The 26,512-nt window shown below is 43.9% G+C and overlaps 1 protein-coding gene across 1 annotated transcript in view; it reads right to left on the minus strand.

The window, feature by feature from the left end:
* Positions 1–26,512, minus strand: part of LOC138452762 (uncharacterized) — a 330,413-nt gene that overhangs the window by 195,407 nt on the left and 108,494 nt on the right. Inside the window, 1 exon segment of the mRNA XM_069605110.1 lies at positions 17,288–20,244. Within this exon segment, the coding sequence (XP_069461211.1) occupies positions 17,288–20,104 (2,817 nt within the window). The 5' untranslated portion in view covers positions 20,105–20,244.

Here is a 26,512-nt window from a genome sequence, read left to right on the forward strand (position 1 = left end):
GCCTTCATCTACAATAGAGAAAATAGGCAAAGGTCCTGAGTTTAAATAACCTGGAGGGTATAACACAGAAGCTAAAATTTCCCTAACTACTCTGCCTCGCTCTCTAGTCTTGGGCCCAATATGGTGGGTTGCATAGAGCGGATAACTCTATAACAATAACTTCCTCTTCTAAGGCAGGCTAGGCATAATCTTGGTGTCTCGAAGTCAAAACATCCCCTTATTTATCCATCATTTGTAAAAAACAAATCTTAGTGAACGTGGTAGCACAGGTTTGCTTACCTGTATGGAGCATATTCACGACGCATCCGTGCACCGTGTAAGTTGATTTTAAAAGCGGAGCCTTGTCGGTAGTCCTATCTCTATCTCTGTATTTGAAGCCGAAATGTCATAGAGCTAAAAGGACTACCCCTCCAAGTTCACTGCACCGTATATATCTAAGTTAACCCGCCGACACCACCCTAAAGGCAGAATAAGGATGAATATACTCGCTCAACCTGATAAATATAATATATATAATATATATATTTTTTTAAAATTGACACTTTTGTAAATCTGTGTAAAAGCAGACGAATAATATTACAAACAATGTATTATCGAAGAAAGTTCAAATTTGTCATACAGCTGATAAATACTAGTGGGGACTATTGCAGTATAAAAGGGAAGATCTACAATTTGTGAAACATATCACGATCACAGCATAGCCCCCATCTAGTATTTCATTTTGTACTTCAGAAATGTATCCTAGTTAGAAATTAGGTACAGTTGGGGGTGGGGGAGAACCATTATATAAGATGGCTCAATTCCTCCTGGTTATTCAGTCCGTTAACATAACTCAGTGTTTGGTACATCCACCATTGTTCTCTTTGGGATAATTTAATGGCTGTGTTACGACCATCCGTGCCATATACTTTTTCTAATGCCCACCATTTAGAAAATGTGTCACTAAAGGTGCATTAACACTGAATGTCCTAATCCGGGATTCATGCTCTGTAATACTAATTTTCACTGGTCTAGAGGTTTTGCCTATATATGTCTTGTTACAAAGGCAGGTAATAGCATAAATGACATTATTGCTATTGCATGTAGTTTGGCTTCTCAATAACTAAATTCTTCCATTAATTCTCAAACTACAAGCTGAAGTCAACCCGCAGTTGTTACATCCGCCACAGGGGGAATGGCCCAACACAGGTGCCATACCCCACATGGAAGTGAGAGTGTGTGGTTTTGATTTACTGACCATATCTGCTTTGGATAGCCAGTCTTTAAGTTCCTACCCTTTTTAAAAGTAAACATGTGACGCAATAGGCCAGGGTTGTTGAGTTGTAGTAAAGGCCAATGTCTGACAATCGACTTTCTGATTTCATTATGAAATGTATTGTATGTAATAGCACATACAAGCCTATCCATCTTTTTATTCTATTATCTTTATTCAAAAGGTGTTCTATTGGTTGGTGTTTGGCTCTTTTCTTTGTCTCAATAATCTAGATGGATAACCTCTTTTAGAGAGATGTTCTGATATCAAGTTGGCTTGAACCGAGAAATCTTCTAATCTCGTGCAATTTCTCCTCGCTCTCAAAAATTGGGTGGATGGAATGCTATCTCCAAGTGCCTGTGCATGAAAGCTGTTGTATCCTAATTTGGTGTTTCTGTTTGTCTCTTTCCGGTACAGGTCCACTATGAGGCGACCATTTTCCTCCCCAATAAGTAAGCCCAAGAATGCGATTTCATTGGTGCTATGGTGCATTGTACATTTTAAATTAACATTCTGTTTGTTAATCCATTTAAGGAAGAAATTATAGTCACCCTCCTTAGTGTCCCATATGATAATAACATCATCTAAATAGCGTTTGTACAGTTTTAATGCTTTTCTAAAGGGGTTAGTGTCAGTTAGGATGCAGAGTTGCTCGAACCTCCACATGAATAGCGTGGCAAAGTACAGAGCAAAGGTCGCCCCCATAGCCGTCACCTTGATCTGCATATAGTATGAAGTTTCCTAGTCAATGCCACCTCCAAAAGCTCAACCAGAAAGTCACTTGGAATTGTAATGTGGCCTTCCCTTTCATAATACTCAGTGATTCTCCCTGAGGGATGTTAGAGTACAAAGATTCTACATCTAGAGTAATGAGGGCATCCCTACTTTGGTCAAAGGGGGTACCCTCTATTTTATTAATAACATCAGTGGTATCTGCCAAATAAGTATCTGATCTAACTGCCAGGGGTTTCAGAAAAAAGTCAGCATACTGTCCGATGGGTTCTAAAATAGAGCCATAGAGGGAAACTATGGGTCTACCCGGGGGATTAAGAGAATATTTGTGAATTTTTGGGAGCATATAAAATAATTAAGTCCTGACGTCCGCAGGATTAAAAAATTCAGACTCTTTTTTTATTAAGCCAGCCTGCATCCAAACCTCCCTTGGAGATTAAGTCAATTTCTTTTTGAATCATTTCTGTGGGGTCACCTCTCAATTTGGAATAAAATGTGCCACTGTTCAGTTATCTCAAAACCTCAGTATCATATTTAATCGTATCCCACACTACGATACCTCCACCTTTGTCAGCTATTTAATTTGAATGGATTCATCATTGCGTAATGTTAGCAAGTGATCCCATTCTACCTAGCTAAAGTTGAAACTAGAGTTCTGTTTATTGTCCATTTTATCATAGATCATGTTGAATTCTTTGAGAACTACTCTCTCAAATGTAGCTGTTTCTTTGGAAATCATAGAGGTAGAGGGCATGAATGCGGACTTAGGTCTAAATGGAGTGCTGCGTCCTGTCGCTGATGTATCATTAGTTTCTTCCATGCTGAAGAAATCCTTCAATCTTATCTTTCTGAAGAATTGTCGAAGTTCAATTTCGGCATCCATTTTTTGGAGGTTTCTCATAGGAATAATAGAAAAACCTTTTCCTAAGACGTAGAGGTATTTCTCAGACAATACTCTTTCAAAATGTTAAACACCGCTTTTGGTGTTTCTACTGTCTGTATGCCCTGTTCTACGTTTCGAAGAAATTCGATATCAGTGGAGCCCCCTGGTCTGAGGGAGGAAAAGTGAGGTCCTAAGGTTGATATACCTGTGGAGGGTACGCAGGAGGGTAGTTTTGATATTGATCATTTTGTTGATAATAGCCACTTCTTCTACCTCAGACATTGTTCCTACCCCATGGTCTTCTGTTCTGGTGATAATTTCTGCCCCGATTGTATTCTCTGATTATTCAAGTCATTCCAATATAGTGGTCCCGTGTAATCCGCACTGAGGTACGAGTATACCGTATGTCTCAAAACATTCTGAATGACCCTTAGTTTATCAATTTATTTCATCGTAGTGTTTTTAATGAATTCTTTGACCTGTTTTTCTATCACTTCTAATTTATCCTTAGCATTTTGTAAAGTGGAATTGGTCGAGGAGGCTAATTCTGCCTTTTCTAATTCATCACTAAGGTGTGTACTCATCCTTTGTGCAGTATAAATGGTCAGTAGCATCCAGCCTCTACTGTATTTTGTAGCTACTCCTGCAAAGTCTGTTTTATACTCTTCATAATCTACAAAGAGGACCTACAGGCCTACTGGTATGATTTTATTTTAGATATTCCGTTAGGAAATGACAGTGCATTTGGGTTCTACATTTCGTTTGACCCAATTTGAGGATAGAATCACTATTAATAATAGGACATTATGGGTCATTAATTGCTTCTGCTAGTTGGTCATCACTAAATGATACAAAGTCTAAACCTGCCATTTTCAAAGAGTCAAATCGAGATGGCAGGTAGACGTGTTTGATTCACCTCTACTTGACAACATACATATACTGACACCACTCTAAGTTAGTTAATTATCCACTCAGCAGATGCTGCCTGGTCGAAACTAGGATAAGGGAAGTTCTTTGTAAAAACTAGGGAAGATAAATGTATCTGTGAACTACCTTTAGTCGACAAAAGACTGTATTGTATGAACTCTGTGACAAATGATTGGAGACTAAATGACGATTTGTTACGTATTTCTATTGTTAAGCATCTTCTAAGATGGGACGTTTATAGATAGGTATTTGTGCATTACAATGGATATCTACTGTATTATTTAATTGAATTGCAGTTTGATACATGCCGTTACCCTATATGCCGAATAAGTGTGAACAAAAGCTTTTCTGGTCACCAGTATTTTTCTATTTTGTATTTTACTACATAGGTATTGTTAAATTATTATGTTTCAAAAACAATAAAATATGCTATTTTCGCAGAATTTCTCTGTCCTGATTTCTCAACCAATGTCCAAGCCCTTTCAGCTAAAGACATTATTTTAAGTGTTTGATTCGTGAGACACCACACCTGCAGTTTTCATTTTGATTATTCCCCAGGTGTCTACGATGCAGGTGAACACCCACACATAGTTTAGATCACAGTTGGCACTGCAAGTAAAATCAATGATCAAAAGATTATTAGTGATAGGAAATTTCACTAAAGGCAATGTGATGTGAATGTAACATTACAGATACACAAGGTGAGTATGTAATCTACAAAGAATCCATTGTCTACGTAGGGCGCAATAGCATTCTGTCAGTAATGTCATCTGTTAGATCGTCAGCAATGTCACTGAAGTCACTTGTGATGTCCTCTTGGCATCATATGCAAGGTCATGAGCGGTGCATGTTGTGGGCCCAGGAGGTGAATTATGGTGTATTGCTAGCTAATGTGAGAAACCAAAGGGTGTCTCACCTACTAGGCCCCGGGGGGTCTCGCTCTCAGGTGGCCAGGACACGGCCATCGCCTTTGGATCGAGACCCTGGGGGTGGACCAGTGCGGGAGAATCACCTGTGTGAGGGGTCTTCGGGAAGTGGGGGTGAGTTGACCGATGGTGAGACGCAGTATTCCCCCCTTTCCCGTACCTAATGATCCCTCCTATTTCATAGGATTGTCCGATGTCCCAACCCCCCTTTTTTACACAAACACTGGGCCGAGGAAGAGGGCGCTTGAGAGGAACGAGGCTAACCCTTACATATTTCATTGGATATGGCCCGCTAATCGGGCCAGAAAAAGTTAGGCACTTGACTTTAATCACATACATCTGATACCCATTAGCTCTCCCCACACAGATTAAAGGCGGAACATGAGCAAGGTGGAAAACAAGAAGCAGCAGAACCTCCGGGGAGAAGGCGAACCTACTGGAGCACAGCGACGGATAGAGGGGCGAGAGTCAAGAGTAGAGAAATTCAGGAGTATCTAACAGGAGGTCGTTGCCTCCAAAAAATCTCAAGAGATACGTGGAGAAGGCCAAATCCCAGATAAGAACACTGCATTGTGTTTCAAAGGTGTAAGCGACCCTACTGGGTGAACGACAGAGTTGGGGAGGCGAGGCCAAGCCTGTGGTATTAACCTTGACTTGAGAAATGACAAAGACAAGAAAGGAATGCACACAGCGGGTGAGTTGGCTAGCGAGATGAAAGATTGGTGTGTTTTAAGAAAAGATTGAAGTGGCAACAATATATCTAACAATTGAAGGCTGCACGTGTGTGGATTCAACGCAAAGAAAGGCAGACCTGTGGTGAATTTTAAAATTACTGATGACTATGAAGCCAGTGATACAGAGTAGCCGAGTGGTCCAGCGAAAGTAGCCCACTCGAAGGTCTCCGTGAGAGGTGAAATGTTTTTGGTTGTAAAGCAACAAAGTTTAGGAACTTTAAAAGCCTGGTGATAAAGATTGACCGCAACCGAAGGGAAGTGGACAGTGAATATTTAGCTACATATACAAAGAAATACTGGGGCAAATAAAACAAGAGTGCGAGCTGAAAGGAAAGTCGAAGTGGTGCTGCAAAGGTCTATAGTAAAAGCCTTGCACATTTGAAATTCTTCGACATCATGAAAAGGTCTGGCCCAACTGAGGGATACCGGAAGTGTTATAAGTTAGGGGAAGGGAACCCCTAATGAATGTGAATAAAGCTTGGGGGAGGGAACCCCTGCAAGTGCTGTAATTGTGAGCTCGACTGTGGGAGACCGGCATGAGGTTTTGCTTAGAGAGGTCAGAGCCCGATTGAGGTAGACCTACATGAACTTTTGGTTGAATGGTGAACCTTTTTATTGAACTGTGAAAGAACTTTGAAACACTGGAAAAGTGACTTTAATGTGGAAGGCCGGGCAGGCCTCGATCCACGTTTTGAATGGCTTTGTTTTGAGAACCTGAGCCAGAGTATGTCATCCTGTCTACGGGGACCGCCTTACTCCGTGCTGTCCAATGTGGGGAGGAGAGCTGACTCAGCCAATTTGATTCTTTATATTCTAACACTGATTTTCCTTTGCATACATATTCCCCTTTACACCCTTTGTGTATAAGAGATAGGGCAGGTTTTGTTAGCATAGGCCATTTTGATTTGACAAAGACGGACTAGGACTGTGTTTTCTAGACTACTCCCATTTTAGCTATAGGGCAAAGTAGGAGGAGTTTTTTCCAAACCCCGAGAATTGAATAAAGGTTTTACAAATTGTACCTTTTGGGTCAGTGTCATACTTGTGATACCATGCCTCTGTTACCCTAGCTACTGAATTTCAGTGGTTTTTATGTTTTGCATTATAACCATGTCACTTCACATTAAATGTTTTCAGTGTGTGTGTGTGTGTGTGTGTGTGTGTGTGTGTGTGTGTACACATGCACACCATAAACACATACACACACACGCACACTCTGTAAATGCCACTCGAGACAAGAGCAGACTTGAGCTATGAAGCAACCTCGACTTCATGAGTGCCTCACCTCTAGCATCAGCCATACCAAGCCTCACAGCACTCTTGCAGGTAAGATATAATTCTAAGAAGACTATGTACGTGATTAATACAAGCAACAGGTAATAACGTAGAACAAACAGTGACTTGATGTAAGCACGCCCAATAAGAGCCTACTCTACTGAATGATCTTGCTTTACTCCCATCTGCAGACGCCCATTTAAAATGACTTTGGCAAAAAATGTTTAGAATTGCTTGTCAATGGCACAATATTGTGTGTCACTAAAGGGCTCTTGTTTGAAGTGCCCAGAATGTTAAAAGAGGTGGTAAAACTATGCGTAAAAGTGCTATATCTGGTTTAACACCTCTTTTTGCAGAGCAAGGAGTTGTTTTGGGAGGCAGAGTGGGTGTAGAGATCAAGCTCATCACTTGTGACTCACCATCTTGCTCTCTATGCTAAGACCGATTTTTTTAACAGGATGGGAATTTCATACATGGGATTAAACCATTGGATTCCTATGGAATCTGCATAGCTGTTAGCACTTTACAAAACCTTAAGGATTCCATATTAAATCATTGTGAATGCATTTGTTGCACTTGGAGGTTAAAATCACGAAAGGTTTTATGGCGTGGGCTGCAGTTCGCCATATTTCACATGTTGCTGGTACCCTCCCTGCAATTTAGACACTTGACAAAATGACCCCAACCTACTTTTCATCTGGATATTCCTGATAATAATTCACTTAAGGTCTATACCAGCGGATTACCTCACAACTAATAGATTTAAACAGGACTTCATAGTTCTGATTATCTCAAATAAATAACTTAAATCTGTCTTCTGAAGTTCAAGTCCAGTTTCAGCATCCCACTGTAAATGTTTCAATCACCATCTTCTTCTCGAGTTTGTTTTGGCATTACATTTGTCATGAAGAGGGAGGCCTTTGTAAGGGTCCCAGAATTATTGTTCATTATTTTCTGCCGCTGTTCTCAGCTTGAGGCTGTTTGATCTAGTCTTGTATTGCAGAAGCATGTCTTTCTTTTTACAGAGGTTTGAATATATCCATATTAGCCTCATTAAATGCTTGCTAGCTGCATTTTAGACCTTTTTCATCGCAGCTGATGTGCCTGACATCTAGACTGTTCGAAATGTTGTTTTTAATTACATGTGCCTTACATATATAAACTTATATGGAAGCGGTTTCCACACAGTTCTCATCTACAGTATGCTGTTACTGCTCAAAGACATCTGAGTTTAAAAGTTCAACAGGATGAAATGCAGGCTGAGCTTCCTTTGGAGTAAGGATGCCCCAATTTGTACACTTTTTAACATGAAAATTAATTATCTGCCTCATAATTCACCCCTGTGGTAGTAAGTTGAACATGTTGCAGATTACCATTGATTACTGCCCAGCTGTTGAGCCTTTGGGGAGGTGCTGGATGTCAGAGCTGCCATTTCCTCCCAAGCATGTTCTGCATTCCGACTGTGCTAGCTAAGCATTGCTTGATCATGTATGATTGCGCGTCTCTTCGTGCATTGTTCTCTCATGAATATCTAGTCTGGGCTCGCTCACGTCAAGTTAGATGACATTTCTGTCTGAAGATTATTGGACATTCAGAGCCTGGATAGGTTTCTCCAATGTGCAGGTTTTCAGGTACAGAATTAAATCTGTTCTATGAATGAAACTTTTTAGGCATTGCAAACACTGACGGGATTACTCTCCTGTGAGGATTCTCTCCTGGAGAGTCTGGTGCTTTTTGTTGTGATGCTCTTACGGCATTCATTGCACTCAGAAGATTTATTTCCTGTGTCGAATCTCTCATGTAGAGTTAGTCATTTTATGGCTTACAGTTTTCTGTCATAGGAAGCATTTTCTCCTCTGTGGGTTCTATGATGGGGTAAGAAAAATATTCATTTAGAAAAGCAGTCCGACATTCATTGCAATAATGAAGCGGAGTCAGGGCAGAGTCTGAGGAGCTGCTGGAGCGGAAAGTCTGTTTACTCTGTCCACTTCCTGTTGTGGGTGTGTCTGCCTACACCTAATCTACAAAGACTCATTCCCCCCGCGGAGCGGGCACGGAGTCAGGGCAGAGTCTGAGGAGTCCGAGGATCGGAGGAGTGGAGGCGTGCGGCCCCCTGGTTCGACATCTGTCCTGTGGCCACAGCTTTACATGACAATGCGCGAAACCCGCGCTCAATGCAAGCTGGTTTCTCCAGCAAGGACCATATCTGGCGACCCACATCGCGACAAACATCGAGATCCTGTCCCTGTCGCATGCGTAACTGCTTTGCATGCTCCATCTTCCGTCGCTCAAAGTTTAAACAACTGCACTAGTGTGGCTTGTGCGGCATCAGCCTCACCACCCCCACCACCCTTTACTTCATCCTCACCGGCAAGTGAATCACCTACCCCTCAGGTGAGTGCCTCCCGACGTAAATACTGTGATATACACAAGAACTGTTTTGGCAACTGCAACGAGGCATTTTCAAGCTCCGTTACCTGTGTGCCTTTGTCTGCCATCGCTGCTTGGCCGAGTGTTGGGGAGACTGGCGGGTCAGGCAGGCCCGCTGTGTGCGCTTGTGTTGTAGGTGGCGGCGGCGTGGGCTGTGGCGGCGCCCTCGCTGCTTTGGATGTTCTTGTCCTCACTGGCCGCCCCGGGTCGTCTGGGGCTGTGGAAATCTCGCTGTGTGGCGGCGATTCTGCTGGGCGGGCCGAGGGGTGGAGACCGCCTGCCGCGCAGCAGTCCTGCGCGTGCGGAGCCCTCTGTGAGCCGGGCGGTCGTTGCGACGTGGGCGCTGTGTTTAACACAAGCGGTTCGCAGCCACGTCTTGCCAAACCCTCAAGACTCTCAGGACACATCAGCACAGCTATTAATGGACACACAACTACAAACCCGGAGTCACCCCGATTCAGATTTTATAGTGCCTTGGCCTCACCGGGTAATCCTGACACTTCATCAGCGCGCAGCCAGAAAGAGGCGTGTCCCTATGAAGATCCAGCTGTACTCTCCAGCAGTCCTACGTGTGGTATTAAGGTGCCCGTGTGCCATGCACCACGACAAAGTGAAGAGAGGGGTGCTGACCCACGTTTGGACGGTGGTCTGGGTGGCGCTTCGCCCCATCTGATACTGAACTCTTCTATTCACAAACTCACATCAGGGTCTGAGAGAAGAAATTCACTTGAGGTGGCCAATAAATTGTTACTTGACCTCACTCGTCTTAACAAAGAAAGAGCTGTTAAAAACATACCAAATGGAGATTCGGCTCTGCATGCTCATGTAAACGACCATTCTGGCTCGGACGTTTGCCCTTCTACAACGCAGCCCCCAGTGATCACCTTAAGGTCAAGCTCCCTATACAAACGCAGGATGATCGATGGGAGCATATCTCCCAGCCTGAGCTGTTCTCAGAATAAAAAACAAAAAATGAGCACTATAGAGCCCAGCAACCACATGGGTACGCTAGCCACCTCCTCATTTCCAAGGCAAGCCACTGAAGCTACCTCTTGTATAACGGATTCCTCTTCTGATCAAGCTTCAACGGACTCGTCCATAATGGAACGCCCCTACCCTAAGATCCGACGCCTGACACACCGTGGTAGGAGAGTGCCTCCACTCGACCCTAAAAACCCGGAAGTTCCAAGAACAGTTCAGTATACCAAAGATCTACAAGCAATTATTATCTCATCCATGGCCATTTCCACTGCACCTTTTATCAAAATGTATGAGAACCTTAACGACAACATAAAAGAGCTGTCCTCGGTGGTGATCGCCATGAACAACAAACTGGAGAGCATTGAAAACAAAAACTTCCACTGTAAGGAAGTCCTTCAAGAGTTACACAAAAAAACAGATTGGGCGCTTGAAACACTGTCAGAACATGTTAAAAACGCAAATCTAGACAAAAAACTTCTAGCTGAGGTAGCTAAAGAAGCGCTGGACATCTTTAAACAACAAAAAAAGGAACATGTCCATCAAGGGGCGGTTACCCCCAATGTTACATCCCAGGCATCACGGCCACATGTCATACTAGCTTCTTCAACCGGTCCTGGGAGGTGGGCTTCAACTAATCCACCAGAGAATGATTTCAGCAGCAGTAACATCATTGCTGCTTTTAACACAACAAGTGAACCTGCCCATGTGCAAAAAGATCCAGCATCAAGTAACACGGGAACCCTAGAGCCCATTGTTCCCCACCTTGCTACCACAAACCCGATTGACCTTACTTTGACACCTGGGTCTAAGGAGAAAGTTAGAAGATCCTCCACACAACCGTATGGTGTCACCATGTTGGTTGACGAATGTCAGCTTAGCACTCCGTTTGAAGCCGTTTTAAAAGAGAGTCAGGCTGTTACGAACTTGGCACTACAAAATCCCCAACTGGCATCAACTTCAAAGTCGATCCCTAATCAAGAACCGCCCTGTCCCCATTCACAATCGAGATCCACACCTGCGAGGACAAATCCTTCGCCTCCCATATATGACATCTTCGAGGAGACTATTGCTGCACAAAAGATCCCTTCAGCAAAACAGCAAATAAAAGGTGGCTTACCCAAGAAATCTAATAATCAACCTGCAAGGAAAGCTAGAAGAGGTATCGACTCTCGAAAATTCTTACGTAACATCAAAACAGTCAATGTAACTGTCAGCGGCTCCATCACTAAGGATAACATCCTTGAAAAAAAGCTGGATGAAAGCACAGCAAAATCAGTACCATCAGAAACCAAGGAGACATTAAACTGTATTATCGACGGTTCCGACGACCTAAAAACGTATCTGTGTATGATGATGATGAACTCATCGTCCGAGACTTGTCAGTGGCACCTCTGCCAGGCGGATCCAAGTCTTGCTCTGTTGTGCCAGCCCAGACTGTTTCAGATGTGCCTGACAATCTAACATAGGAAGACGTTAAGAGCCCCCTTATTTCACCCTTGAAGTCCAGTCTACAGGAGTCTACTATTGTGAACTTGCCTAAGGGAGTTTCTAGAATCTGTCAACTGATCAAACCACCGTCGCTGTTGAACATAGACGATGGTTTGCAGACTCCCCGTTTCGTGACTTTGGAGGACAAAAGACGGATGCTCGCTGCCAAGACCCGCATAAAGAACCCTCCATAAGGTCCCCAGGTCGTGATTGAATCATCGCCTGTGCCCACTGAGTGGCAAGCTCCAAAACGTGTGATACAGGCTGCAACTATCGGTGCCCACACGAAGAGCAAAACTGGGAATAAACCACTGTTAATTACAGATAAAACCAAAAACCAAACAGAGCGGGTGAACCGCTCAAATAAACAGCCTCAAAAAATAACAGCAAAGGAGAGAACACAACAAATATCGACGCGGCAAGCAGCTCATCGTCTGATATTGGAACGCATAGAATCTTCCGACGATCTGATATTAAATCGACACAACGTGCTTCGGCTGTGTCAGCTGATTCCCAGTCTACGTGCGATAACTTCTGAAGACCTCAAAACAGTGGAATTTTTGAACGAAATGAAAACTGACGCTGTGATTCTACACTTACACTCTAAGATCATAGCTGACGCACTACTGGATGCTGGACCAGTGTTGATGTCCCTAAGATTTGACATAACTACAGCCGAAGGAGGATCTCGGCTTGTCTACCCTAAAGAGAGGTCACGTAGCAGATCGACGAACACAGTGAACCAAAGACCTTCTGAAGATCACGAGAACAGCACAGATATAGATCCAAAGGAAAGTCATGTGTCCAGCCCTCCCAGAAACTGGGAGTTAGCGGACTTTCCCAATGGGGGTGATCTGATAAGAATAACAGTTAACGGAATGGTAAGTCCATCTACTACACGAGACATCGTGAGGACTCCTGTCACCACAACAGACAAATGCGACGATTGGTCCTGGTTGGCCAAAACTTTAAACACAGAATCGATTAAATAATGCCAGGTACTGGGAAGTACCTATATATGTACTATAGGCTCATGGAACACTAGAGGCTTCATGCACCTGTTTGAAACAACATGGGCCTCAAATCTAGACATTCTGTGTTTACAAGAAACATGGTTCACACAAAGTCCATTGTTGGAAGGATTCGAAGTAGCCATTAATCCTGCTATAAAACAAACAAAGGGCAGGCCGATGGCTGGCCTTCTTTTGGCTGTGAGGAAAGGTGCTGGACTTCGGATCGTGAACTCTTATAATCCATCACCACTAATTCAGGTCTCCACCGTTGGTGTCCACCAGAAAGACACCAACAAGGAAGCTCGCGTGTATATTATCAACTTATACTGGAACCATAGACACAATGAAGAGCTCCCCTTTATCGACCACGTTACAACTCTGATCGATGATTTACTCACAAAGGAGAAACCGCTAGACTTAATTGTATGTGGAGATCTGAACATTGTCTGTATCCCAGATGTGGTTCCAAACGGTGAAAACAGAGGCGATAGCAAACGCGAACAAGCTGCGTCCCAATGGTGTCTGGAACTGGATCTCAGAGGCTTGCACATGCTTAACGGACAAACGGTAGGCGACATCCCGGCCTGCCCTACGTGGAGAAGAGCTGAGCAAAAATCGGTCATTGACTACATATTTGTGACTGAAAATATCCATAAGAGAACGTAAAAACTTGAAGTCATTAAAATGAAACACAGCGACCATGACATGGTAAAACTGTCAATCTACCACCCCTGTTCAGGTGGTCAGACCTGCTGGCCGTTTGTGGTGTGCACTGGGACCGGCAGGATCCGACTAAATCTTGCGGACACAGAAGTAGCGGCCATCTCTAACGCCTTCCAACACACTACAAAATCTTCAGAATATCAACATGTTTTGTCCAGTTTCGAGGAACGTAAACGCAACTTAAAACACGTTGAGTTTTGTCCAAAACACAAATTCGACGTGTCCATTCTTCAACGAAAAAGAGCGATGAGACAAGAACTAAGAAAACTCAAAGGACCATACACCGCTACTTTGAGAGAGTGCAAAAGAGCGATCAAGGCTAAATATCGAAACTGGCTTAAATCCCATGCAGCGATCATGCTACAAAACGACTCAGAAGATATGCTGCAAAAAATGGCTGGGAAAAACTCAGCGGGCTATTGGAAATTGATAAATAACACCATGGCTCCACAATACGCGCTCCAGGCCATTGCAGTCACCGAAGATGACTGGTCGAAGTTCTACACAAACCTCTTTTGCAGAGACAAACCGGTACCACTCTGGGTACCTATGACGTCAAACAAGTGGGACCTGGCGTTTGAAAGAAGTGACATCTTGGAAGCAATTAAGAATGTGCATGACTCCAGAGCGCCCGGCCCCGATGGCCTAACAAACTATACGCTAAAAAAAAAAACAGATTTATGGGCAGACTTTTGCGTTATTCTGTTTGACCGAGTCATTATGAGCCGATCAATCCCAAAGTCTTGGAAAAGCGCTGTGGTGGTCCCTATTTTTAAAAAAGGAGACCGCTCAAACCCAAAAAACTATAGGCCCATAGCGCTTCTCGATGTGTTGGGGAAGATTTACGCCACCCTTTTGCAACAAAAACTGGCAAGGTGGGCTAATGACAATAATCACGTAGACCCCAGACAAGTGGGGTTTGTGAAAGGGGTTGGATGTTGTCTAAACCTGTTGGTACTGAACCTCATAAAGATGGAAGCAATCAGAACCAATCAAAAGATCTACTTGGCTCTGATAGACCTGTCCTATGCGTTCGACAGCATAGACAGAGAGTTGTTCTGGGACAAACTCATCAGATGGAACTGTCCTCCCAGCTTAGTGGAAGCAATTCGTGAATTACACACGGACACTTCGATCAGGATCCGTCTGGACACTAAAGGAACGTTATCTGCCCCCATCAGCACACATAAAGGAGTGAAACAAGGTTGCCCATTGGCAGCCATCATCTTCAATCTTTTTATATCTGATGTGAACGCAGCATTCATTGGTACAACAATGTTTCCTCGGAAATTTCATGGCTCGCCCATCAACTACCTGGCCTACGCTGATGATCTTATTTTGCTCGACCTGACTCCCATAGGTCTTCAGCGTAAACTAGACTGTCTTGACATCTATAACACAGCCAATGGTCTTCAAATCAACAAACAAAAATGTGAAATTCTAATTTTTGAGAAACTACAAGGCTGTTTCTCCCGAGGAAAGAAGTACAGATGGTGTCTTGCTAACGAGCAACTTCAGATCGTAAAACACACCACATACCTGGGTATGAAGATCAGCGCTAGCAGAAATGATGCGCCATGGGTTGAAGTGGTGAAAAGCAAATGTCGACAGATGGCTTGCCAAGCGTTGTTAATCAATAAAAAATTTGGAAAATTTTTCTTAAAACCAACAATTGAATTTTTCCAACAAAAAGTGGTACCCGCCCTGATCTATGGTGGTGAAAACGCATTTGGTTGCACAGGCGAACTGTGGAATTCACTAGAAAATATATTCTGGAAGCGAGTGCTACAGCTTCCCAAAGGTACCTCGACGGTCTGTCTCCGATACGAACTGGGCCTTATCTCGATAAACGCAAGAGTTAGCTGGAACCTACTGTGTCTGTTTAGGAAAACAATGATAAAAAACCCAGCAATCCAATTCGAAATTTTACATAAGCCGGACATTGCCAAAGACTACACGGTTCTTTTTCAATGGAATCTCCTCTGCCAAGCACTTTTAAAGGAGTTTGACATTTCCATTATAACGTTAACTGAGAATCCCGAGTTGGCAAAAACCAAAATTTGGAGAGCGGATTGGATTAAAACTTGCGAACTAAGAGCTAAATCGAAACTAATGCAAGAGGTCCCAGGTGAAGCTAATGCTTATGGTCAGAGGCACACTTATCTAACCCTACTTCTGGACCAACATGCAAGATCCTTATACATGCGCTTCAGGCTAAACATGATGGCAACAAAAGAGCGAGTGAGCAGTTGGGTGAAGTGTGCTGACACTGATCTAATGTGTAGATTCTGCAGGAAGAATAAGGAGACCTTAAAACACCTAATATTGTTTTGTCAAACTCTTCAACAACAAAGAGAAACCAACTTTGGAGCCCTGATTAACGAACACCAATGTATGACGGCGGACGACTGGTGGACAGCTCTATTTGAGGGGTTCAACAGAGCAGTCCTATTTGCATTAACAAACTTTCTGCGCGTAGTAAAGGGACGTCTGGACGACCAAAAAGTAAAACTGGGTGTAATCAAAGACATGAAATCTATACCAGTCGTCATCGGACCTACCTCTTAATACGCCATGATGGACGTACCAATAGAGATGTTAAGATGTCAATGGTGGAGGGAGGGATGGATGGAGGGAAACAAAACAAAAAAAATTTCATACGTGATGTATTCCTTTCTTGTTTTGTTTGTCTCTTTTTAAAGGTTGAATAAACCAATAAAAAAAATAAAAAATAAAAAATAATGAAGTTTTCTCCCGAGTGGATTCTCATATACAGACGAACCTTATATTACTGAATGTGTCCTGCATTGGACACATTAATAAAGTTTTTTGTCCCATGTGCGTTCTTGCATATGGAAGTAAACTGAGTTTTTCTGACATGCTGTACATGCATATGGTTTTTCTCCTCTGTGAGTTCTTTCATGTTGAACTCGATTCATTTTGTAACTGAACCTTTACTGACATTCCAGGCACAGGTAGGGCTTTTCTCCTGTCTGGGTTTTTAGCACTGATAAGGTTTCTTCTCCATTATGGGTTGTCTTGTTTTGAATTAAAGTGAGTTTGTTAGTGAAGCTTTTCTGACATTCTGTGCATTGATAAGGATTTTCACCTGCATGGGCTCTTTAATGCTGAATTATGTCTTTTTTCATACTGAAGCTGTTCTGGCATTCTGTGCATTAAGGCATTTCTCCCATGTGAGTTCTCTCATGTTGAGTTAGACTGCATTTCTGACTGAAGCTTTTCTGAAATTCTGTACAATGATAAGGTTTTTCTCCTGTGTGGGTTTTCTCATGTTGAGTTAGATGGGGTATTTGACAAACATTTCTGACATTTAGTGCACTGATAATTTGATTTTGATTTGATTTATTGATTTATAGAGCGCTTTACACCAAGGCGCTGTACATTGGAACAACATTATACATAACAACATCAACAATGTAAAAGATGAAGCAAAATTATATCATGAATCATTCGATAAAACAGTGACAAGAGCAACTGACTGAAGGGGAGGGGGAATAGGGAGTGGGATTAGGTGGGTGGGGGATGGCGTGGTGGAGAGTTAGAAGAGGGAAATTGAAGGGAGAGAGAGGAGGGTAGGAGAGGGGAGAGGAAAATCAAGGGGAAGAAAGAGAGGGGGAGGGGGAAGCAGAGAGGGTAGAGAGGGAGGTTTCAAGGAGGAAAATGGAGGAGGGATTTAAGGGAAGTGCGGAAAGAGGGGGAAGGACGTAGAGGAGCGGATAGTGAGAGGGAGTGAGTTCCAGTGTAGGGGTGCAAGGAGTTGGAAGGAGCGGAAACGGGAGGAAGCACAGGGGGATGGAGGTACGGTGAGAAGGAAGTGGTCAGCAGAGCGAAGGGAACGGGAGGGGGAGTAGAAGGAGAGAAGGTAAGAGAGATAAGGAGGAGCAAGACCATGGAGGGATTTAAAGACAAGGCAGAGAAAGTAAAATTTTAGCTGTGAGTGAAATGGTAGCCAGCCAAGGTAAGAGCGAAGTAGAGATGGAGTCACGGGAGGTGAGGAGACAAAGGGTGCGAACAGCAGAGTGGTAGATGGATTTAAGGGGGGCAAGATGAGATGCTGGTAGTCCGAAGAGAAGAGAGGAGCAATAGAAGAGGCGAGAAAAGATGAGAGAGGAGATTAGGAGTTTGGTAGCGTGGCAAGTGAGAGAGGGACGGATTTTGCGAATATTGTAGAGGTGGTATCGACAAGTGCGAGAGGTGAGTGAAATGTGCTGGGAAAGGGAAAGAGAGGAGTCAAAGAGAACGCCTAAGTTACAAGCTTGGGAAGAGATGGGGAGATTGGAGGGACGAAAATGAATGAAAGGGGGAGGAGAGGAAGGGGGAAGAGAGTTGGAGGGGAAGAAAAGGACTTCAGTTTTATCAGTGTTAAGAGACAGAAAGCGGGAAGACATCCAGTTCTTAATAGCAGTCAGGCAGGAAGAGAGTTTTAGGTGAAGGTCAGTTGAGAAGGAGGAGAAAGAGAGAAAGAGTTGGGTGTTGTCGGCATAGAAATGGTGGGAGATGCCAAACGAGGAGATAACAGGGGCAATGAGGGAGGTGTAAAGAGAAAATAGGAAAGGACCAAGTACGGAACCTTGGGGAACACTGTATTCAAGAGGAAAGGAAGGAGAGGTCTGGCCACCCCATGACACAGCAAAGGAACGGGAAGAGAGATAAGAGGATAGCCATTTGAGAACAGGGCCTTGAAACCCAAAGGAGGAAAGAGTGTGGAGAAGGAGAGGATGATCAACAGTGTCAATGGCTGCCGAGAGATCAGGGAGAATAAGAATAGAGGATTGCTTGGCATGGCGGGCAGATAGGAGGGAATTAAGGATAGAAGTGAGAGCTGTTTCTGTGGAATGTCTGGGACGGAATCCAGATTGGAAGGGAGGAAGGAGAGAGGAAGTATTGACAAAGGATGAAAGCTGAGTATAGGCAAGGCGCTCAAGAAGCTTGGAGAGGAACGGTAGAAGAGAGATAGGTCGATAGTTAGCAGTGAGAAGTGGATCAGCCAAGGGTTTCTTCAGAATAGGAATAATCGTAGCATGCTTGAACGCAGAGGGAAATGTTGATGAGGAGAGGCAGATGTTGAAGAAAGAGGTAAGGTAGGGGATATGAAGAGTGTAGATCTTAGGGATAAGAAGGGAAGGGAGAGGGTCAGATGGGGCAGATGTGGGGTGAGCTTTGGATAGAAAGGAGGAAACTTCGGAAGGGGAAACGGGTGAGAAGATGGACATGAAGGATGAGGAAGGTGAGGTGGGAGGAGGAGAAGGGGAATCAGAGAGGGAGTTGATTTTTTGCCGAAGGGTGAGGATTTTGGAGGAGAAGAAGTTAGCAAAGTCAGAAGGAGAAAGTGTGGAATTGGATGAGGGATCAGGAGTGGGAGGAGAGAGAAGACGAGAGAGAGTTTGGAAGATACGACGAGGGTGGGAGGCTTGAGAGTGGAGAAGATTAGAGTAGTAAGGTTTTTCTCCTGTGTGGGTTCTCTCATGCTGATCTAGCAGACTTTTGTAAAAGAAAATATTCTGGCATTTAGTGCACTGCTAAGGTTTTTCTCCTGTGTGGGTTCTCTCATGTCGAATTAGATTGTGTTTGTTACAAAAACATTTCTTACATTCAGTGCACTGATAAGGTTTTTCTCCTGTGTGGATTCTCTCATGCAGAATTAAAGTGAGTTTGTGAGTGAAGCTTTTGTGACATTCTGTGCATTGATAAGGTTTTTCCCCTGTGTGGATTCTCTCATGTAGATTTAGACTGCTTTTATCACTGAAGCTTTTCTGACATTCAGTGCACCGATAAGGTTTTTCTCCTGTGTGGGTTCTCTCATGTAGAGTTAGACTGCTTTTTCCACTGAAGCTTTTCTGACATGCGGTGCACTGATAAGGTTTTTCTCCTGTGTGGGTTCTCTCATGTTTAATTAGATTGGGGTTCTGACTGAAACCTTTCTGACATTCGGTGCACTGGTAAGGTTTTTCTCCTGTGTGGGTTCTCTCATGAAGAGTTAATTTGCTTTTGAAATTGAAGCTTTTCTGACATTCAGTGCACTGGTAAGGTTTTTCTCCTGTGTGGGTTCTCTCATGTAGATGTAGATTGCCTTTCTGACTGAAACCTTTCTGACATTCGGTGCACTGGTAAGGTTTTTCTCCTGTGTGGGTTTTCTCATGACGAATTAGATCGGGTTTCCGACTGAAACATTTCTGACATTCAGTGCACTGGTAAGGTTTTTCTCCTGTATGGGTTTTCTCATGTTGAATTAGATGATGTTTCTGACTGAAGCTTTTCTGACATTCAGTGCACTGGTAAGGTTTTTCTCCTTTGTGGGTTCTCTCATGTTGAATTAGACTGGCTTTTTGACTAAAACATTTCTGACATTCAGTGCACTGATAAGGTTTTGCTCCTGTGTGGGTTCTCTCATGTGGAGTTAGATTGCTTTTATTACTGAAGCTTTTCTGACATTCAGTGCACTGGTAAGGTTTCTCTCCTGTGTGGGTTTTCTCATGTTGAATTAGATGATGTTTCTGACTGAAGCTTTTCTGACATTCAGTGCACTGGTAAGGTTTTTCGCCAGTATGGGTTTTCTCATGCATCATGTATACTGTTGACCCCTGTACTTTGTTTACTTTGGGAAGCCATTCTTTAGCTTGATTCACCTGACTCTCGACATAGGATTGTCGAGATGTAACAACAGAAAACCCCTTATGCAGTAGTTTCCCCCACTCCTTGTTCTTAAGGTTCTTGGGCATCCTGGGCTTCTGTACAACATGCCATTGTCGGAGCTCTTGGACATCTTAGTTTTCTTTCCTGGTAAACCTTTTCATTTTGTTGGTGTTTTGAGGCACATTAACGGGCCGCCATTTTGCTTCTTTGTGTATGATCTAGTCAGCTGTAAAAGCAAAAGGACAAGTTAGCTTTTTAAATGTAACATGGCATGTGTATTTTGACTTGTATGACATTTTGAGAAGTGATACAGAGACTCAGATTCCGAGTTGATTTTCGTGTAGATTGGTTTGAGGCAAGTGGGAAAAGGCTGATCATTTCTTAGAACTTGACTCCTGAAGAGTAGACAAAGATGTCTCACCTACTCTACACCACAATCAAACCACACCACTAATGTCCCCATTCTTGCCTCAGCTGTACCAACAAGGGGCAAAGCACCACATCTCAACTAATTACATCTTCCAGACGCACTTAAAGAGTGATCAGCACTACATGTCCCCCTGAACAGCAGAAGACACCTATAAAACTCAACCTCCTCAATCTATCCTTTCCACCTCACCATGCCGCAACATTAGATCTGTCAATATTCGTGCAGCTCAACCTATTTGGTATTAGATAACAACCTGCATTTCCCAAAGATCACTAAAAGCTGAGTTCTTGAGTCACCTGCATCCTTAAATGCCCTGCTCATTCTCCTGTCTAGGCACTGCAGCATGCCAAAAGGCAAACGGGCAGGAGAGACAATAGTGCACAAATCATGTCTCCAACTATCAAGCACTATCTTTGTAAAATCCCCAACGGTAAATTAATTGCCATTCAATACCACATCTGGGGCACTGTACCCAGTTCTGGTGGCCCCATTTGAAGGCCTCATTTGGAGCATGGTATCTAGTTCCAGAGGTTTCATCAGCAGTATTAGGACCCTAGCAGAGCATGCTTTCCTTACACAGAGTGGATACAGCAAGGGCCACAGCTCTGCAACAATATTTACCCACAAAGAGTCAAGCTTTATGCAGCACTGCTATCCTCCTTACTTGGACATACTGGAGACCCTGAATGAGAGGTGGGAGAGAGAGAGAGAGAGAGAGAGAGAGAGGAGAGAGAGAGAGAGAGAGAGAGAGCAAGGGGATAGAGAGGAGAGAGAGAGAGAGAGAACACCACTCATTCAAATTCTGGTCCAACACATAACTTGCATAGCAACTAAGCCACCCACACATGGCAATTGATAGCTGTCTGAACACACAACATAAGAACACTACACCTTTAAGAAACATGAAAATAAGCCAAGGCCTATGCATCATTGCTTCATGGCCACACAAGACTCCTCTTCGGATACACGTGTCACTATGCTCTTGGCACAGAACACCTAGGATCTGACCTGCATGCAGAGCACAGCATACATCAACACAACATCACTTTCCCATTTCTCCACACTAACCTAACCCTCTCATCTCACTTTCAGATACTCCAGAACACCAAGCAAATAGTAATGGCGTTTGGTATGAATCCTAATGACATAAACAAATGAACATTTCCACCAGCTACACAATTGTATTGTACCACTGCACCCTAAGGCTCTTAAAAGTATTCATGTACAACTCCTTCCTCGTCACGCTCCTGTCCCAGATGTTCCTAACATTCTCGCTAGAAGACATCAATAGCATGTCCTCTGGAGAGGTTCCCAACACCTCCTCCTGCTACATCCAAAATGTGAGAAGTTCGCAAGACCCCTGTGATATAGCCACATTTGAGTGAGCAGTGTGCATGAGGGTCTTGGGGTGCGGGAACCACCATCTTCTCCATGATGGTGGCCACGGATGTGAAGCTGCACAGGTTTATGTAAATGAGAGCCTAGTAATAGGGTGTAATGAGACACACATGAAATCCCTAATTTAGGGGTGGTCAGCTAGTGAGCAGACAGGCTTTGGAAAGAAGGGCCAATCATGCAAGTACTTCAAAACATCAAATGGGTGCATCCAGTCCAGGGAAGTCATTGACCAGAATTAGTATTCCCCTTCAATATAAGAGAAAGCTCAGAGCACCCCATGGTAAGGGAGTTTGGTAGACATGTATACTCAGACAGAGGGGAGCAAGTTGAGTGAGGAAGGAGGAGGATAGTGGAAGAGAAGATAATAGGCAACACATCAGGGAAAGTTTGGAGTTGGAAGGGGGAACAGATCTAAAGATAAGGAAAAAAAAGAAGAAGTGTTGGAGGAAGGTGAGAAACAGTCGGAGAACCCGAGGAATTTCGCTACAAGGGACATGGAAGATAGCGAGAAGAAGGGAGAGTAAACACTGACACATGTGGAAGGAAAGGTCCAAAAAGAGCCTGATCAACACCACACACTCCTGGGTTGGCAGAGTGTTCCTTTTTTATTCCAATGTCTTCGAGTTTTCACAACCACTGCCAGTGTTCAGTTGTGCCTGGACTATGATAACTCAGTTTACTTGGGTCTGCCAGACTATAGACAGCAGCAGGCTTAATTACCAAAACAAACCATCACTGATAAATCATGCCTCTTATTTCATTTAGGTGGCTCCCCATCGGGCAACATATCCAGTTTAAATTCTTCTGGCAGGTTCATCACTGTTTCGAGCAATAGGACCCATTTTACGCTCCTATTATCAATCGCTCTTTACTATATGCTCAGTTCACCCTGTTTCTACAGGGTCAACAGATGAGAGATCATTCCCAGTTCTGGCCCACAGTCTGTGAAACTCTCTTCCCCCTTTGTTGCAATCCATTAACAATTTCCTGACCTTTCAGTGTTATTTGGTCTGGCTCTAACCTCCGCCTTTCTCTTTGCTTTTATTAGTCGTGCTCCAACAGCCTAGTGGCAAGACGCACTTTCTGGGGGCACCACAAGTAAACCACACACATACATAATGTAAGGAAGGCATGGTATCAAACAGTGAAGACAGACACAAGGGATCACAGTTCAAGTGTGTTTATTGAACCTCAATGGGTTGGTTGAACGCCTATATAAACCTAAATCTAAGGATGGGAGCAAGCTATGACCATCAAATAATAATAACACAGTTCTAGTCGAGTCTCTGTCAAATAAAAAGGGTCTATACTAATAACCTATTGCCAATCTTTACTTCTACTTATAAAAGGGTGTGGCACAATTGTGTATGCACAAAGAAAGGTGTTCAAGCAATACTATGTGAAGACGGTTGAGCAGTTGGCGTCCCTTCCCTGCATTTTCAGCACGGGACAAGGCGGCACGTGGAGCGTCACACATACTCTGGCTTCTTGGCCACGAGGAGACAGTTCAACGCAAAGGTATCAGCGCCTTCTGCCAAAGTCTACTTTCCAATAACAGTCTCTTACTGCAGAGGGCCTGTCATAACAAACATAAGTTTCACTTTTATCAGGATCTTCACCTGCACAAGTTCTCACTTCTAGTATTCATCATGGGTCTCTCTCTCTCTCTCTCTCAGACTTGGACCTCCTTTTACCACAATGTTTACTGTTAGTTTCACTTGTTCGGGCTCGGACCATGGATCTCCCTCGTTCGGGCTCGGATCATGGCTCCCCCTCGTTCAGGCCCAGATCCCTTTAGCACAATATTCACATTTGGTCTCCCTCGTTCAGGCTCGGACCATGTACAATTTTCTACAGTTTCCTCTTGATATCAAAATTGAAGACTTTCGAATGTGCATTGGGTTTTGCTCAAATCGTCGCAGGACCACTTTGATTCACTTCACACAATGGTTTGATCAATCTTCTACTTTTGTTTCTGCCACTTCTTGGTGGGATACCTTACAGAGATCTTCGATTGAGCACATTCATGGTGCCGGACCTCTTGATCAATGGTATCGTATCTTTCCTTCTCAAGTTCAAACATTCATCTGTAGTTTAGCTTTACTTGCGTCTTTCATCACACGGGTTTAACAATGTTCGCTCCAGCGCTCGTTCTACAGTGTTGCGGCTTGCAACCTTTACTTCAACACAGACCGGTCTAGCATCAGTCTCCCCAACTCACGGGCTGTGTTGATCTCTCTGGAGCTTCTTTGTTCTGGATGGCAAGGAAGATACCATGGTGGCTGCTGCTCCACCCCGCCTTGGCCAATTATGAGGGAGAGCCTCTGGTATCTCTGACACACACTGTAGGATTCTTTAGTCAGGTTTCCAGGCCTTCTGCTTTTTTGTCTCAAAGGTTTATTGAAAGTAACACTTTCTTGCCGAAAAGGTCAAGGGCATTTCCCTCCTTGCAAACCCTTTGTGGTATGCCGTCTTACTTCCCTCGTTCAGCTGCCGACTCAAAACTACTGTTCCTTTGTGTGTTTTGCCTCGTTCAGAGCGCTTGTGCTTTGTCTTTTATCCATGTGGGGAAGTTTAATGGAAGTCAGGTATGAGTGATTGTCATTGATTGACTGACTTTGCCTGACCGTAGTAGCGGGACATGTCAGGTATACTGCTCGAGTGTGAGTCTGTTTTCTCCCAGAGCAGGCTCTCCGCGTGGAAGTGTTTGTGAAGGGAAACGGGGGTTAGGGGGAGTAAAGTTCCCACGTATCCTACCTGGTAGGATGGGGTAAAGGTGTTAAAGGGGGATGGATACCGCATCTCGCCATCTTGTGTCCCACTCCCCGAAGACCCCTCATCCAGGTGATCCTCCTGCACTGGTCCATCCCCAGGAACTGGATCCAAAAGTGATGGCTGTGTCCTGCCACCTGGATGACAGATCCCCGAGGACTAGCGAGTGAGACACCTTCTGGTTTCTCACAATGCCCATAGGAGCAACAGTCTAGACCCACACAAAAAGCCTAAAAATAAAAAATATTCCTTGACCCCCATGATTCAGCACAGCATTTCCACCACTTTCACATATTTTGCAGATACTTAACTATACCATATCACAGCTAGTTAATACTGAGGCCCCCCTGCAAAATACATTTTAAGGCTTGGAATCAACAGTTGATGCTCCTACTGCTAGCCCATGTAAAATAAGCCTGCTATACTGAGGAGACAAACAGGAAAAAAAAGACATCTTGTCACAGTAAGAATTAAAAATAATTCAAGCCAAAATTTTGCAAAGCTATTTTCACAATCAAACAGACCCTGAGCAACCATCAACCAATCCCATAAATGTTTTTAACTCATTTGATCCATCTCCTATAACTGCACAGCTGCAGCCATTCCACACAGCCAAGAGCTTTGCGACTCAGAGACATCCTTCTTGAGGCAACACAGCTGCAGCCATTCCACACAGCCAAGAGATTTGCGACTCAGAGACATCCTTCTTGAGGAAACACAGCTGCAGCCATTCCACACAGCCAAGAGCTTTGCACCTCAGAGACATCCTTCTTGAGGAAACACAGCTGCAGCCTTTCCACATAGCCAAGAGCTTTGCGACTCAGACATCCTTCTTGAGGAAACAAAGCTGCAGCCATTCCACATAGCCAAGAGCTTTGAGACTCGGAGACATCCTTCTTGAGGAAACACAGCTGCATCCATTCCACATAGCCATGAGCTCTGTGACTCAAAGAAATCCTTCTTGAGGAAATAAGAGGTGATGGTAGATAATCAAAATTCACTCCTGATTGACCACCAGTCAGAAATGCAGGTGCTGCTTATCTAGCAGCTGCAGACACTGCTCACTCAGAGACCCGTGCCCATCCCATCTCTACGTTCACCAACAGCATACTGATAAAAAGCACAGTGCCAAATGCCCTCCAGAGAGCACCTCCTATTAAAGAAAATCAACCTAGAGTAAGGAGCCAGGCAGTAGCTGCCAGGCAGTAGCTGCCGCATTGTTAGCCTACCATAGCTGCCTCACATCCCCAACTGAACACACAAGGTCCTTGACCAATTGCAGTCACTCTTTCACCCGTCCACGGCACCAACTCTTCCCTGGTTAACATCTAGGATGACCTCATCCTCTCAGCTGGTGATGGCAACAAATGTCTCTCTATTATTGGCCCTCAGGGCTGTAATAAATTGCCATTGGAAGGAAGAACTGCCCAGGCCACCATGCAATTCAGAGCTTGGCTCAAGAGCCACCTACTTTGTACTCAATTCTAAATCCCTTTGCAACTCTGGTTTCTCTGCATGTCCTCCTTAAGCCACAAATTCAGCTCTTAGCCTCATAAAGGAGAGCACATGTTGCAACAAGTCAAGCAAGCACCCCCTTCTCAATAAGACATGTCCACTGATGTTCTTATCTTGCAGCAATAATCAAAGCCTGCTCCAATAAATGCCCCATTCCTTATTCTCAGTTATTGTCAAGGCTCACCTGCAGGGTGAGACACACACTCAGCCGACAACAGACCTTCCTGAACACCCAATTGCCTCGGAGAATATCCACTGGGGTTTCAAAAGGGTGCCCTGAAAGATCGATGGAGAGACACCAGAAAAAGAACCTCTCACCAGGAAACTGCAAGAAAAGGCAAGATAATCAGAAGGTGTTCCCAGGTTTTCTGCCCATCCA

The sequence above is a fragment of the Ambystoma mexicanum genome, chromosome 4p (assembly GCF_040938575.1).
Source record: "Ambystoma mexicanum isolate Mex_15411 chromosome 4p, UKY_AmexF1_1, whole genome shotgun sequence".
Lineage (NCBI taxonomy): Eukaryota > Metazoa > Chordata > Amphibia > Caudata > Ambystomatidae > Ambystoma > Ambystoma mexicanum.